General features: G+C 40.4%; 1 protein-coding gene across 1 annotated transcript; it reads right to left on the bottom strand.

Annotated features, from left to right (window-relative positions):
* Positions 1 to 1,346: 1,346 nt before the first annotated feature.
* On the bottom strand, positions 1,347 to 10,647 carry nudc (nudC nuclear distribution protein). The gene is made up of 9 exons (XM_083981678.1): positions 10,449 to 10,647; positions 9,753 to 9,833; positions 9,428 to 9,655; positions 9,225 to 9,332; positions 9,022 to 9,135; positions 5,052 to 5,246; positions 4,879 to 4,962; positions 4,648 to 4,766; positions 1,347 to 1,605 (listed from the first exon to the last, which is right to left on the bottom strand). The coding sequence occupies exons 1-9, from the start codon at positions 10,521 to 10,523 to the stop codon at positions 1,554 to 1,556; spliced, it is 1,056 nt and encodes a 351-aa protein (XP_083837804.1). The 5' UTR covers positions 10,524 to 10,647; the 3' UTR covers positions 1,347 to 1,553.
* Between the last annotated feature and the right edge of the window lie 6,456 nt (positions 10,648 to 17,103).

Genomic DNA, 17,103 nt, shown 5'->3' with positions numbered 1-17,103 from the left:
GGAAAAATACGAGTTTCCTTGAACGCACCATAACAGTCCTCGTCCCTACGTCGCCACATTCACGGCGTTCCTTGGCTGCACACACAGCCCTGCATGCCGTTCTCTCTCCTCATTGGATAAAAACTGTAGGATACGATAAATGTTTTCTCCTCGGCTCAGAGCAGAGCAGAGTGACTGACAGACCCGTGTTTCAGACCAAACACTCTATGTAAGTGATTGCTGTCGGAAGATATAACTATTTAAGACTTATATTAACACAAATATATCACTTACTTCTGCTTTAACTGCAAAATAAACTTTCTTTGCATCGGCAGTGGGAGCAAACAACCTTTCAGTTTAATCAGTGAAACCTAATTCCTATTATTTTATCAGTGCTGACATTGTCACTTATATAAATGGATATTATGCTACTGCTGTAAATGTTTCATAGCCTACCATGGTAAATGATTAGGCTACTGACTGTGATGTTGATATGAAAGGAAATGTGCACAAAACACATTGAAAAACAAACATATGTAGAATCAAATAACAAAGAAAATACTGATAATAATTTTTAAGTATGAGTTAATAAATGGAAATTTTGTTCATGTGATTGGCAGTAACACTCGAGTTCAAGTGATCACTCAAGAACTGCTCTTCATTAAAGCCACTTCCACACTAATAGAAACTCTTATTCTTTAGGATTCTTTTTTATTTTTATGAATCAGAGTTCTTGCTCTCAGAGCTCAACTTGTTCATTTAAAATTCATTTTTCATCAGATTTGGAGGATCAGTGCAGACACTCACTGCACATTAGCTAAACATGCTAACACTGAACCCTTCAGAAGCCCTCGGCCTCTGTAGTCTGAGGACAAACACTGCCCCCCTGTGGTTGAAGGCTGAAAACCTCTGCAGCCTGTGCAGTGTCTCTGATGCCAACACATCTTAGTGGCTCACAGTCACAATTAACTGCAAATAGTATTTGACTGTTTCAATGAACAGAGGTATGATTTACATCCACAAAGGCTTCGCATCAGGACTTCCACCAATATGAGACTTCACCTGTGTGGTGACTCAGGAGAGGTTGTTCTGATCTCAATATAGGCCAACAGCCTTGGATGGGATCCAAATGCAACACATGGCTGAGTTCAATGACTCACAGGGCTGGTGGTAAAAATCACTACTCCTGGCCTTGACCCCCTGAAAGTTGTGAACTTTTAAATTCATGACCAGCAAAGACACCGAAGCTTTGTATTTAAACTTTACTGCTCGGCTCTTTCCATTCAATTCTGCTTGTTGAAGGAAATAAAAGCTCGGGTGAAGAATGCTGACTCAAGATGATAAATAAACACTCACATCACTTTGATTTTAAATCCATTTATTAAAAAAATCCAGACACATCTTTAAATATCCGAACGACATGCAAAGGGAGAACGTTGGTGTTCCAGTCATCGGAGCTGTAGAGCACATGAGGCGAACACAGGGAGGGAGGATGGTGGTGTGTGACGGTGGCTCTGATATGACTCGCATGAATCATTCTGTGGACTCTGAGGCTGAAGACGACACCCAGGGTCTCAGCTAAATTTGGCTTTAGAGAAATCCATCTCTGGGTGTTGAGCCATGAACCTGCAGGACGGAGACAAGGAGACAGTTAGTGTGATGTCTCCACAGCAACATGCACTCAGACTTTTATTTAAAGTCACTGTGCTTCATATTTCAAAACAAAGTGTTTAGGTTGATTTGTTGATAATTTCTTTATGTATGCCACAAATATAACAGCTTTAGTTGTGATCCAACTGTTCTCCTGCATTGTAGCACCTCCTCCTGGCCAAAGAGTGAACTACAGGAACGCTACAGAGGCATGACCTCTGTGACACCATCAGACAACACATCAGACTGCACAGACACACTGTGAACTTTGTGACTATAAAAACAAACTGTGAGAGCCGTTATCTCCACAGCTCTATTGTTTAACTCTTATAAAAGCCTACGGCAGCTTTACAGGCCGCTTTAAAGAGCTCAGACAGGAAGTGGACTTGGACGTAACGAGCAGACAGTTGAGGGACAGAGGGTCAGTCACCAGCAGTGACGGCAGAGTGTCCTTCACATCTGTGTCGCCGTGACGTCAGTCCACATCCAGGTCTGATCCCAGTTAACCGCTGCTGTGGAATATTTGACCTGACGTGGCTCCAAGTCCCACGGGTACTGACTCCATTAAACACTGATAAACAGTGAGCTCACTCTGAGCTGCTGCACTTATGTTTCTGTCTCTCCCTGATTCATCACAGCATGGTATTGTTTTTTATATTGTTGTCTCTACACAAAAAAAAAAAAAGAAAAAAAAAGAAAGACTTGATCATGACAGGGACCTTCCAGGTGATCAAACTTCTATTTTGAGGAAGAACCACAAACATTCACATAAATACATATTAAAATAAGAAAAAAAGATGGAGGTTTACTTCGGAGACAGTCTTTGGTTTTGGGGAGAGTCAGTTTGAGATTAAAACTTTTTTGACTATACATCAAGTATCAGGAACCTGGCCCCCCAGGTAGAGAAGAACACATCACTATGTCTAACAGATTATTATTATGTTGTCTCACAGCTGAACTGCTGACTAAAGGCTTCTCCGTGCAGACAGCCTGGTTATCACCGACACCCTGCATGTCAGACATGTATGGATTATCAATAAACTGTAGCATGTGTCAATGTGTGAGGCATTCAACTGGGAAGTACAGGAAATAGCCTTTAAACTGCATGTGTCTGCTTCCCCATCACTCACAAGCCCAATTCAGTTCAACATGCGCTGCCTGATGATGCTGAGCAGTTTTAACAAACATTGTTCATAAAGCAGTGAAAGCGCAGCAACGTTGAGCAGACAAGACACAGCTACACTGTTGGAGACACAGTACAGAACAACATTACCCACAATTCAACCGGACCTCTCGACAGCCATCAGGTGAGCAGTGAGCTACAGCTTCCTTCAGCTCCACATCTGTAGTTTCTATGATTCTACAACAAAGCTGATGACATCACCTGAACGTCTAACATCCATCACAGATGAAGCTGCACCTGTGTGGATTCTCCTTCTAAATACTCCAACAGTATCATTTCATAAGGCTCTGCTGAATACCACCATTTAATAAAAATAGTTCACTCTGATAGATTACATTACTCAACATTACTCAGCTTTTATATGGTGAGAAATCACCTCACAGAGACTAAAATGAATCATTTTAGAATATGGTTGGTAGAACATTAATGAATCCAAGCATGAATAATGGTTGGGATTATTATCTACATGAAATGTAGTTAATGGGCTAAATACTGTAATAAAGCACAGTAAATAACAATACAGAGTACAACAATACATTTTAAATACACTAGAAATGCTCTGCGAGGCACTTTGTGTTACTTTTATGTATGAAAAGTGCCATATAAATGAATTGATTTGATTTGATGATCTGATTAATAACAGTAATAATTAGGGGTGTAACGGTATATGTATTCGTCCCGTGCCGTCACGGTACGGGGGTCACGGTTCGGTGCACACAGTCACACGACGAATACGTCTGAATGAATATTAAAAAAAAAAAAAAAAAAAAAAAAAGTCGAGTCCTCACTCGAATCCAGGTGGCGGTAATGAGCCTCGAAGCTGCCTGCAGCCGTCATAGCAGACGAAGAAGAGAAGTGATGAGAGAGTGAAGTTAGAGGAGGAGAGCTGCTGCTTCATTCATGTCACCGTCACCGTGGCTTCTCAATGAAACACAACGGCGGCGGCGACGGCTCGCGACCATAGACTGTAAAGCAGCTCGCGACTGGTCCACCGGACAAAGTCCGTCGGCGATGTTTCACGGATGCGCGCTGCGTCGCTAGAAACGCATCAAACACGTAGCGCATGTTTACCCGCCTCCCTCCCATATGTCAATCACTGGTGCAAGGAAAAAGACAAGTTGTGTGTAACAACTTATCCCGCTGCTTTTAAGCCTCTTGACATGAACACAGACAGGACCAGAAACATCACCAAAGCAACTTGTATCTAGTCTAAATTAACTGTGTAAACCAACATTGATGTTTCTTGTTTTTTTGTTTTTTTAAATAATAGTTGTCAGTTGTCAAGTGCAAGTTTTTTTCCTCTAGAATTAATGAATGGCATGATCCTAATGCACTTGTTTAATTTTATATTCTATTTTTTTTTTTTTTTTACTTTTATAACACAAGACAGATTTTAGTTTTACATTCAATAGTGTCTGTTGTACCGAAACCGTACCGAACCGTGACCCCTGAACCGAGGTACGTACCGAACCGTGACTTTTGTGTACCGTTACACCCCTAGTAATAATGTGTGATTCTCCTTGAATCAGGTCACTGTGCACACAGCAGAAGCTGCTCCTAACGCCTCTCTGTCTTTTATCAGCCACAGCTGCAGCAGGTGAGTGTGGCCTTGAGCACAAAGAGGCAACACAACTACACACAGACGTCTTTCACATTCACTGTTGTTATAAAATCTGCGTGTGCTATAAAGCCTCTGTTAAACTGACTGATTAACCGTCTGCTCTGGAGACTTACTGTCAGCCGACAGGATCAAGAGACAGTTACAGTTTGGGATCTAACCTGAGCTCAAAGGAACAGGTGTATTGTGTTGAGGTGATGTAAGAGGAGAAACTTACTTTTTAAGAATATCCTGTTTCTTCTGCTCTTCAGACGTCGGCAGCCCCATTGATTTCTGCCTTTGGTCATACATCATCTTCTCCACCATACCTCGTGTCTCTCCATCCAGGTCTGACAGCTGCTCGGCAGGAAACACACACACACACACACAGGGGAGAAAAACCAAAGGCGTACTTGTCAGTGATCTTTCCGTCACTTTTATTAACACAGTAACTGAGAGAGGCTTTTACCTTTGAGTTCTCTGGACAGATTTTCTTGGTGTTGATTTCTGGATCTGTGGTGATGATCTTATTCCACCACTCCATTTTATTAATCTAAAAGAAGAAAAGACTCAAATTTAATACATAAACAGCTCAGCACATCATCATCACTGAACACCAGATGCTACCGACTCTTGCCTGACCTTTTCTAGGTGCACTGTGACCACTTTGCCGTCGTCGATGAGCCAGGAGCTTTCCTCCACCTTCACCTCGTTGAAGAGCTGCCCTTCGAGAACAGGGGGGTGTCCTTTCAGACCCACTTTGATGGAGCGGCGCTGGAAGTCCACCACCACGTCTCTCCCCTTTATGCGGAACTTCACGTCAAAAGGTATGACGATCTGTGGGAGGAGGTTACCAGCAGTCACACACCGGATTCTGCTTCATCCACAGGGAGCAAAACTAGTTACTATGTAAGGATGGAGAAAGGGAATTTACAGCTGACAGGTGATGTAATCAGAACAATTCTACTGTTCATCAAGGGTTTGTTTGATAAATGTTGTCCAGAAAACCTCAAAGCCTCTGAATTTGGCAAATAAAAAAAACCAAAACAAAACTCAACAGCCTGGAACTGCACGCTGATTCATTTACAACAACTGTGGCCTCGGGCCAAAAGCCAATAAAACAGAATGTGTGTTAATTGTGGCATTGATAAGATGTGTTATCATGTTACCTTTAACTAGGGATGCTCCGATCGATCGGCCGCCGATCGTTATCGGCCGATATTGACCCTAAACGGGATGATCGGTGGGCTCTCAAAGTGCCGATCAGAAAAGCCGATCGCATATGAATTTTTAATTTAAATTTTTTTTTTTTTTTTAAACCCGAGACTGTTCTTTGGTTTGACAGACGCTATCATTTCGCTCTGTGCATGTGGAGCCCCCACTCCGAACTGACAGACCGGGTTCAGTCGCGCTAGAGCGGAGCGGGAGTGGGGGAGAAAGCAAGAGGGACAGATCTGCAGTGCGTTTCACAGACAAGCCACAATGCAGAGTGTAAACAACGTCACCAGGTTCAGCACTAGGGCTGGGACGATATGCTTTTCTCCCGATTCGATTCTTCTACGATTTTTTGGATGGCGATTCGATTTAAATTGCGATTCTACGATATTGCCGATTCTCTCGATTTTTAGTTGCATTTTTAACATTTATCTGCACACAAATACTGTAGGAGCCTATAAATTAACATGCTCCATTATAAAGTGAACTTAAACCCTTTTCAAAGCCTGTACTCTCTGTATGTAAAAGAGGCTAACAAATACACATTGCACAATATTTAAAAAAAAAAAAAAATTTCAAAAATTTTTTTTTTTCAAAAAAAAAATAATCGATTTTTGAAAAAAAAAATCGATTTAAAAATCGTCAAAAAAGATATCGCGATATCTATGTGAATCGATTTTTTCTCCCACCCCTATTCAGCACCATGGACAACTGCATGGGGGGGGGGGGATGCGAGTGACGCGCTACAGCGCAACAGAGAGCCAGGTCCGACAACGCAGCAAGGAGAACACGTGAGGAATGCCTGCATGCCTCTTTTTGTTTCAAATGATTTTGAAGCCTTTTTTTGCCTCACTTGGGGAGTAAGGCAAGTTAATCAAGTAAATTTTATTTATCTTTATTTTATCTATTGCTCTTGACAGGGCATGTAATGTTTACACAAATAAAAATGTGTAAAGATCTTGATTGTATTTATTATTTATTTTAGTACAAATGCTTTTACCACTTTAAGTGGTGCACAAATACAGGACATTGAGGATTATTATTATTATTATTCTCCCATCCATTCTGTGATCGGTGATCGGTATCGGTATCGGCAGATTTATGATGTGATCGGTGAGGCACCCAAAAATGCTGATCGGAGCATCCCTACCTTTAACAGCCCTAATATATTGATGTTACCTGAACAAAACACTTGTGATGGCAAACCAGTGTTTCAGCTGAAGAGTAAAGTAAATTACATAAACTATATCTATATCAAGTGCGACCTTGTTTGCTAGTTGCAAATACATCAATAGTAATAAACATACGAACAGAACAGAACCTGGCCTGTGTCAAAGAAACAAGGTGTTACCATTAAAACCATCAAACACAAGAGTTTTGACAGAAGAGACATAAAAAGGACCAATTCTATATGACAACACCTGTAAATGTAGTAGGGCCCAAAAATAAAATCCAGATTTTCTCTCAAAAAACGATTTCCGATTACGATTTTTTGGTGAAATGACAAAATAAACTAAATACAAACTCCTCGTTGTCCCTTTAAATAGTTTGTTATTATTGTTAGTGGTCGGCTCGCCCAGCATTTCCTACTTTTGGTTTCCTGGACGCTGGCCAGCGAGTCATGGGAATAACACCGCCGAATTGCAGTTTGTGGTCGCAACTATGACGGTATCTGATCGTCTTTGAACCTCCGACTTTCATTCTGGATTTTAAAACATTATCTTCGCTTTCGTCTGTCTTGCGCCGACCCATGAATTTCACTGTGTGCGCGGAGGCTCATGGGAAATGTAGTGTGAAAACACTAAATGGACCTGCAGTCTATCTATCTATAAACGTGATGTCAACCGACTGCCTTCCACTGATTGGCCAAAACATTGTCACTGGAAGAGTTGTGAGTATGACGTCCGACACGAGAATCAAACCCGCTAATTTTAAAAACACACCGACAGCAGTGTTGTTATTCTGTCACCTGAGTTAAATGGCTGCTGTGTGGTAAACCAGCTGTGGTACGTGATCGAGGTACAGATGAATGAAGATCGAAAAAAGAGAGCGAGATGACGCGTCCGTAGCTGCTGTGATATGACGACCCCGCCACCGCTGAAGAACTCAGCTGTAATGGAAAAAGACCTAAACCGAGTTGAGTCCAGCAGAGCTGTAACTGTGTAGTGGAAAAGGGCCTTTGGTCTTTTTGGCAACAAAATCCTCCCTGGCCTTAGCGAACGCCGACATATTTGTTTAGTGTGATGGGAGGAAGGAGGAGATTCATGAACGGGGGCTGTACCATAATTACCCTAGTTAGAGTAAAAAAATGATTTTACGATTTCATGTTTTTAACATCGTCCTAACTTAATAATTGTGTAGGGCTGCCCCCAAATAGTCGACCAAGCACTGGTCGACCAAAAAATCATTAGCCGACCACAATTTCATTGGTCGATTGGTCGCAGGAAAAAAAAAAAAACATTTGGAGCCGTGTCGTGTCAAAATTAAGCCAACATAAATGACTGAACTGTATAGGAAAGGTTATGGGGCTTTTATTTTGAAGGGCCAGATACAGGAAGTCGTTACGTGACACTTTTTTTTTTTTTTACATGGCACGGCAGTCTCTCTCGTATCACCGCTGTTTTCAACCTTAGCGGTGCTGTCTGAGCTCCGGTCCCGTCCCACAGCGCTCACCGGCGGTCAGTCTCAGTCACGGAGCGGATCCATGATGGTCCCCGCTGCAGTCAGAGACCCGCACCCATAGGCATATGTCTATGCCCACACCCAAGGACATATGTCTATGCCCACACCCATAGACATATACTATGCCCGCACCGCTCCACGCCGCGGACCCCCACCCCCGCACCCCCGTCACACAGCCTGAGCTCAGTAACTTTTTACCCTCCTCATCTACTGTGTTTATTGGTGATAAACAGGCATTCTGCCGGTAATAACGGTGAAACACGACCGGCTTGTTGTTGAATCTCGGACCCAACACGGCCGGAGTCACGAGCATTAATTAATTAATTCTCAACCTGACCGCGGGCACAAAAAAAAAAAAAATTATAATTTTTTTTTTTTTTTTTTTAATTTTTTTCCCCCCCTCAAGGTGGGGGGTCGATTAGTCGACTAATCGCCATAAGTGACGACTACTGGTCGACCAACAAAATCTTTGGTCGGGGGCAGCCCTATAATTGTGAGTATGATTTTAAAACGATTAATCAAACAGGCCTAAAATGTAGATAGCAATGCTCCAAACCAACATTTTCAGCTGAAGTCAGATCAGTATAGTGGGCCTATTACAGAAAAATTAACAGTCAAGGAGGTGAGGATCATGATGACGTGATGTCTGAGCAGAGAGATTGAGTATCACCCACGAGGAGGACAAGTTGATGAAACACAGGGATTGTGAACTCACATCTACTTCAGACAGGGACTGTGTCCACTTGTAGGTTGGCAGGTCGGCTCCGTTTCCTGCGTTGGGCTTCAGTTTGTCTTTGTCCTTCTCGTCTTCCTCTCCTTCTGACTCAGACTGTGGACATGAGAGTGAAGATGAGTTCAGTCAGCAGCAGATTTCTCCTGCTCATCAACACTTCACCGTAGAATCAGCTGTTCACTCACCCCCTTCTCTTTTTCTTCTTTGTCAGGCGATTTTTCTTCTTTGTCTGGCGATTTTTCTGTGGTTTTTGTTACAGTCTCCAAGTTTTCTTTTTCCTCGTCTTTCTTTTTCTACAATATAGAGCACACAGAAAAAACACAAAGTAATCAATAAGTGAACACCTACAGTATAGTTACTGATGTGACAAACAATCACTAAATATCACCTTGTCCAGTTCAGACTGAAGTTTCTCTGCCTCTTCATCAGTCAGTTCCTGAATTCTGGGGCCGTCGTCATTTTTCTTCTTCTTCTTCTTCTTCTCCTCCTCCTCCTCCTCTGCTAGCTTGGCAGCTCTTTCTGCTTTCTCTTTCTTTTCCTTTTCCTGTTTCGCCTGCTGCTCTTTATGGACCTTCAGCGCCAGCTTACTGTGGTGTGCAAAAGCATCTTTCACTAACTGATGAAAAGAGATAAATGGGGATAGTAAGTGACGATATTGAACACTGACATTGAACAGCAAAGTGTCGATTGGCAGACGATGTGAAACCACTCACCTTCTCCGGAGCAGCTGCATCTTCACCACCAGTGAAGAAATCAGTTTTGCGGCGGAGGAAGCTGAAAAATGTGTTGACTAACTGTGGAGAGAAAATAGACCATCACAAACTATTCATTACAATTATAACAGAATGAATAATAGTGTGTTGTACAAAACCACTAAGCTTGGTTGTCTAAATCCTTCATTACCATTAGTGGATGTTGTTACTGCTCTTACGACTATGGGGGTACCGTAGGCTAATTTGCCAAAATGTTGAACTATAACTTTAATGAGGGGAGCAGTGATTCTTCTAGAAATGTAATTCACCTGAGGGTAGTCATTCATAACCAGTAACTAGGTGCCAAATACATATTTTTAACTGTAAACAGTTATTCAGTCAACAGATTATCTACAAAGGAGTTAACTTGGTATTAAAATCATGTAATTTTAATATACTGCAGCTTTATTAGTCACATGTTAGCCGGATTCTCCACTACACCCCACCGTTACAGAGCTCAGGTTATTTCCTTTTTAGCATGAGAGGTTTTTTCATCACACAACACCGTTAGTTTAAAGCTGTAAAAGCCCTGGAAACATGAGCTTTGTCGTTATTCCATTGCTAAGAGACGAGGTGTGCCCCTTAGCTTCCAGGCTAACTACATGAGCCTCTGCGGCAGCACGGCAGCGTTAGCACGTTAGCAACAGAGCGTGTTACCTCCTGTACTCCTCCTTCGTGTTGTTGCGCCATGACGAGCAACATCCCGTCATACTTTTCCTCGTCGTCTCCCATGTTAGCGGCTTGAGAAAAGGCTGAATAAAATGTTAGCTGCGGGAATGACGAGCAGAAAGTTCAGTTGCCAAAGCGACAGTGTGAGGGCCCTAGTCGTCACGCCGCTCACTTCCTGGAAACAAGCACCGCCCACATGTCTCTCGGGCAGTTGGAGAAAGGAATTTTGATTGACAGCTAAATCTACCAATTAATGGAGCCTTTTGTTTCAGGGCGGGACGATAAGCCCAGTAAGGATGAGAACTTTCTGGAGGAAAAAAACAAACAAATGATTTTATAATATACTGTTTGATTTTAAACTAATTAACCCGAGCAGCAATAACGGACAACGTGCAAATCACATTTCAGAAGCAATTTTCAGAAATCAGCTCTAGGCCACATAAAAAAGTTTTCTCTTCTGTCTGTGTTTATAATGATGCAATTCATAATATTGACATATCTTTTTTTTAAGTGGCTGAAAGAAGAAAATTTTAGTGGGGTCATTGTTTTGTGTTGCCAAAACCACATTTATCTTATCCTAAATAAAATATGCACAAATGTTAGAGAATGGCAGCTACCTACAGATCATGGTTTAATTTATCATGTGCAGCACATGAATGTAAATTAAACCACTGTATGATATACATCACATGCTTTTAACCTGAATAACGAGATAAGTAAATAAAATGCTCTAAATTAAGTTAAATTATAACTGAAGTACCATGAGTATTGTGTCTGTAAATTAACCAAGCAGTTATGTGATATCTAACCCCAACTTCTTTGAAACTGGGATGTTGCATTAAGTCTAGTAAATATTCAGGCTTTATTCTTATCTGCTGCACATGGCTATTGATTAATATGATCGTAAGCGACCATGATTCAATAAATCTCCATCCTCAACCTCAAAGAAGCACAACAGGATGATTGAATTGCAACAAAGACATTATTTATTGATGAATATTATAATATAGAATATTATGATCACAACTTCTGAGAGCTGGACTGTAAGTGGTGATTTTCTTTGTTATAACGTGCAGTAGTTGTTGAAAGCTGGGAGATTCTTCACACAAAGTCTGGGGCTGTTTCTCTGAGGAGCACATTTACCTGGCAACGATTAGGCTATACATCCACCAGATGTGTGGGACCAGGGCCGGCTCTACGCAGGGGCAAGAGGGGGCAGCGCCCCCTCAAATAAATGTCTTGCCCCCTCAAATCCAAATTTTAGAAGTTGAGAAAGCACATTTTAATATACTCAAAAAATGTGTATATTACAAGTTGACAAAATTATCTGCAGTAGCAAAAAAATCAGCCGAAAAAGGGACACTATTCTTTTCTAAAATGTTTTTTAGTATTCATAAGACTACCTTTCAGTTTTGTAAATCTTGACCATAGTAGAGTTGCAGTGCATCTTCAGGTATGTGCACCCCTAACCCCCCATATAATGTGGCTCTTTGCATTACGACAGTAAAAAATTTGGGCTCTAAGACCCTGGTTGGCCCCCCGGTCCCTAGTTGGACAGGTCTGAAGGTAGAGGCCTGACTCCAGGTTGGGGTTGGACACATAGCCAACAACCCAATTCAATGAAGTTACTATAAGCACAGAGAAAAAAAAGTGCAGGAGCATGATGTGTTCACATGATGCCCCCTTCACATTTCTGACTGCCCCCCCCTCATATATGCCTGCCTAGAACCGGCCCTGTGTGGGACCATAGCTGATTTCTCTGTAGGCTTCCTGTCTGCCTGTTTTCTTGCAGGTCGATGTTAGACACACACAGCTCAAACAGTTAATATGCTAGATGACTTTGGATCGGCATTTTACATGTACCATAAAAACTTTAAAAATATCTCTGATACAAACTTTGATAAACAAAAAACAGGCACTTCTGCTGTTTTGATTCGGTTGATATTGACTTGATTGGTGAAGAAAAATGCAATACTGTAGCCTATACTGTAGGCCTACATGTTTTGCATGGATCAATGAGTTATCTAAGCATATTGTAAGACAGGACAAAGAACACATGATAAAAATACACAAGAAAATCAATTCAAAATAGAGTGGAATAACAAGGCCTAAAAAGAGTGATCACAGGTCTATTTGCTGCTGGCTGCCACATGTTTCAAGGGCTGTAGCAGTCTGCCCTTTTGTTAAACTCATAAACACATGATAATGACAGAAAGGAACAATAAAGACTCTGAACATAAGACAAGTGATTAATTAATCAAACAACACGGAAATGTTTCCCAAAGCTAATTGTAAATAAATGTGGGTCACACAGTAGTACCCTGATTATAGTAATAATGTTAAAGAGTATGGTCACATGGAAGATATGATCTAAAACAGTGGTTCTCAACTGGTGGGTCGGGACCCGTTCTGGATGGGTCGTGGACAGCTGGTCAAAAAAGTAAATAATATTTAATGCACATCTGATGTTGGACATGTCTTTTATTTTGAAAAATAACTTATATTGAAAGGCACGCGTCACGTGAACACATGTAGTTGTAATGGTCCTCCTCAGTTTCTTATTAATGTGGCCTGAATGCAGTGAATCTTGTTTTGTTTTGTGGGTCTTTATTTTGTGCAATTTGATATTTATTCACTTTTGTGTATATGCTCTGAATGCAGAGATGCATTAGAAGTCAAATATATCGTTTTGTTGGTCTCCATTTTGTGCAGTTTGATATTTTTTTATTCACTTCCGTACATGCAGTTGTCATGGTCCTCCTCAGTTTCATTCATGTGCTCTGAAATGCACTTTGCTCAATAAAAAGCTAAATTTTTAAAGGCTTTAAAAAAAAATCTTGGTTTGAATTCTATAAAAGTGGGTCGCGACTTAATGACCATGGGAAAATGTGGAGCCCAGAGTGAGACTAGTTGAGAACCCCTGATCTAAAATATATCACAGTTTGGACAGAAATCTTGTGATTGAGATATGACATAAATGGGTTACAAAATGTATAGTATATAATATAAAGTATATGTCTACAAGAGTAAACTGCTGGTTCCTGGTCAGGATCAGAATAGCTGGTGAATCATGATTCTGTTATACAGACATACTGAACTAATTATTTGGAACTGATGTGCAGTTGTGCCTCCAACTTTAGTTCATACAGCGGTTTCCTGAATTTGACTCATACGAAACTCTTTCACCATGATCTTCATGTTCTTATCTGGTTTAAGATCAGTTCTTCTGAGCAGGTTGCCAGAGCCTGTCCCTGGGCCTGCCAATGGGTCATGTCGGTATCTGTAAAAAATGGTTCAGTCACTGAAAATACAACCTTTTACCAAAGACAACACCCATGGTCATATTAACGTAAGCTGCTACATCATCACTGTGGTCGACATTGACAAAGAAGGAAAACTACAAATTAAAAGTTACAATTTGTTTTAACATAAATTGCCCTGAAAAGGACAAATTATACTCTTTGTTAATATGATGACCAAAAGTTTAAATTATTTCAACTTTGGTCTCACAGAATGTTCTCTTCTTTTCTGCCAATTTAGTATGATAGACACTGACAGATCTCAACACCAGAATATCCATGAAAACAATGAAAAAGTAAATTAGATAGTAGAAAAGATCATAAATCAACATACATTTTGAGGTGTTTCTCAATGGCCTTTCGTTCATACACAGTTCCACGGCTTGATTTCACAGGATCAACAAACATCTTCTTGGTGAGTGGGCAGATGAGATGACTGGGTAAAGAATCTTCCGCAGGCTCCACCAATTTCTTTCACAAGTAGAGAGTAAGTATTAAGATGTCACACTAAAATGTGTAAAATCTTATACAATTTAGACACATTGTTAATAGTATTGTCTAGAATACTGATCTTACAGCAAGGGACATATGCATCTGTCTCCCCCTTGTTCATGCCATATCTCTCTCTCTCTTATTGTTATAATTATGAGATGATTGATTTTCAAACCAAAGGTCTAACTAGATTCTTTGTGTTTTAGTTATCTATGACTTGCTTGCATGCTTATAGGGTGAAACTAGTTTTGTTCAACAAATGTTCAAATAATACTGGATTTCATTAAATCAAATGTATTTTTTTTCTGGCAACTTCTCTACCCTGTGGAAACTTTCATATTACCATAATTAATTTACCTTCTCCAAATCAGCCAGCGACTGGCCAGCAGTTTCCTCAGTGTGTTTTTTGGCCTCTTGTTCATACACCTCGTGTCTGGTCAGGAATTCCTCAGCCAGAATGCTTCCACAAAAAAGGGACATTTTACTCAAATTCTTAAACATGCCAATGCGTTGTTTGCATAGACAAGTTTGTAAAATTCCTAATACAGTGTATTATTAAAATTGAGGATTGAGGCCCTCAGAGGTTATCAATACCTGGGCATCAAAGGTCACAGACAATGTGTGGTCTCTAGTATCATGAGGACATTGACAGTGTTTCATGTACTGTATGTAGACTGATAGAAAGAGTGTGTGAACACAAAGCAATTGACAATTATGTTTACATACTATCATTCTACTATTTCTCTGTAACAAGCTCTGTATCCATAATAACCCGGCAGAGATTTAAATAAATATGTAGTAGATTTAGTGACTTATGTTCTTTGCACGTTCACGTAATACATGTTAATCAAAAACATTCTGTTTCTGCCTACACAGTGCAATAAAGCCTAATAATGTGTGAGTGCACCATGGGTGTGTGTGGGCTGTCTCACCTGTCCAGTGGATCTTGAGGCTCAGGGACAATCAGCAGTCCATACACAGCATCCAGGATATCCCTCATGGTGATCTGGGCATTGTAGTTCCGGTCAAATATGTTGTGGCAGATCCGCCCCACACTGTTAATATTGCAGTGGTAGATCTTTCTTTGTGTTAAAGAATTGATCCAGATGCAAAGTGCACATGTTACAATTATTGTAATTATCAGGTTACTTGAATACTGAATACACAGTGCATTTGGAGACACTACTACTCTATTTTGTTGAATAGGAAAATAATATGAAACAATCCTAATAAAGTTATGTATTGGGTCATAATGAAACCTGAAATGCGTCATGAATGAGACCCACTATACAACAGTTAATTTACTTGACAGGATACGCGTGTGACAAAGCGAACAGTTGGAGGCTTCACTGGGTAGTCGGAGCCAAACTGGCAAAACAGCTCAAATGTTCCATTCTCATAAGGCGTATCAGGAGGACCCTCCATGAGAATCTTCCAGAAGCCTGAAAGTTAAAAATAATAGAACACTTAATTTGGGTTTGCTCTTTGTCCAATATTTTTTCAAACAGTGCTGATATTCCTGGAGACGTCACACCTTCAATCATAAGAGCGATAGATATAACATCGCTCTGGCTTTATGCTGTTTTTTGGACAAAGGACCAATAGCAAATAATGATTAAAAGGAGTCCATACAGCGTGTCCCAGAGCCCTTTGCCATATCAAATTAAATACACATTTGCAATAAAAATCAAATGAATAATTAAAGAATAAGAAGCAAAGTATGAATATAGAATAATGTATCAGGGTTGGATAAAACAATTTTCAAGAAAACAAGCCACTCACTGAAGTCAGATTCAGATGGAAAGACATTAAAGTAGGGATGTGGGTCACAGTGCAGGCTCTTCAGCTCCTCCAGGATACGTCTGTCCTTCTCCATGAAGCGTCCATCTTTGGCTTCATGGATCCTCTTTTTCAGCACACTAGTTCAGAATTAATACCAAACCGTGTAATAGTTACAGATTAAAGAGCGCTAGATGTGATGTACATTTACTGACGATACAAAAGAAAGGGCCGTAGAGATCTACATTACATATATTTACATGTATATGTCCATTAATATGTATTGTCCCTATTTTAAATAAATAAACTTAAACTTAAACCTACTTACCTCTCTGTCACTGTGACTTTGTTGTTCATCTGGCTTGGTAAAACAGCCTCTGGGGATTTATCATACCCATGAGTAGCAATGAACCCTTTTAAAAGGCTCTGAAAAAATATTAGATGGACATAAAATGGCATTGTAACTGTTAATTGATGATACATTTGCATTTCAGAGCACTTCAAACAGAATTATAGCTGCTGTGCAGCAATGGTCTGGGCCGGGCAATTTTTTTATAGACAAAATTAGGCAATTTTAAAGTGAACGTTGCAAAGCCGTAAGCACGGTTGATCTGTTATGAATTTATTTTCAAAGTTTTGGAATTTAGATGCGTGCTGTAATGCTACCATCAGGACTATTGTCTCGTGTTACCTAGTTGAGGACATCTGGCATTTTGATATGTCACTTCACTTGGGCTTGAACTCACATTCTCTGACACCAAGAACCAGCTCCTAACTCACTGAGCTAATTGACTGGAAGTGACTGGCTTCTCAGATAGACTCAGGGAGTCACCGGGCCGATTAAAAAAATGGTCAAAATGTCAAAAATTCTGTTATCTAAACAAAAATCTGATAATACATACATTGCATCTTGACAGCATGGAAATGTTGGTGATTTGTTTTTAACGATAAGTGTTTTGCTTCATAAGAGAAAATCTGATGTTTAAAAATGTCACTCTTACATTGACTGCAGGTGTTCCCATGAGAGCAGAATTCAAAATGTTCTCGATAATTACGTTTTTGAGATAAAATTC

The sequence above is a fragment of the Trachurus trachurus genome (assembly GCF_905171665.1).
Source record: "Trachurus trachurus genome assembly, chromosome: 11".
NCBI classification, from domain to species: domain Eukaryota; kingdom Metazoa; phylum Chordata; class Actinopteri; order Carangiformes; family Carangidae; genus Trachurus; species Trachurus trachurus.
The sequence above is the reverse complement of the archived record's forward strand: the minus strand, read 5'-3'. Positions and strand labels throughout refer to the sequence as shown.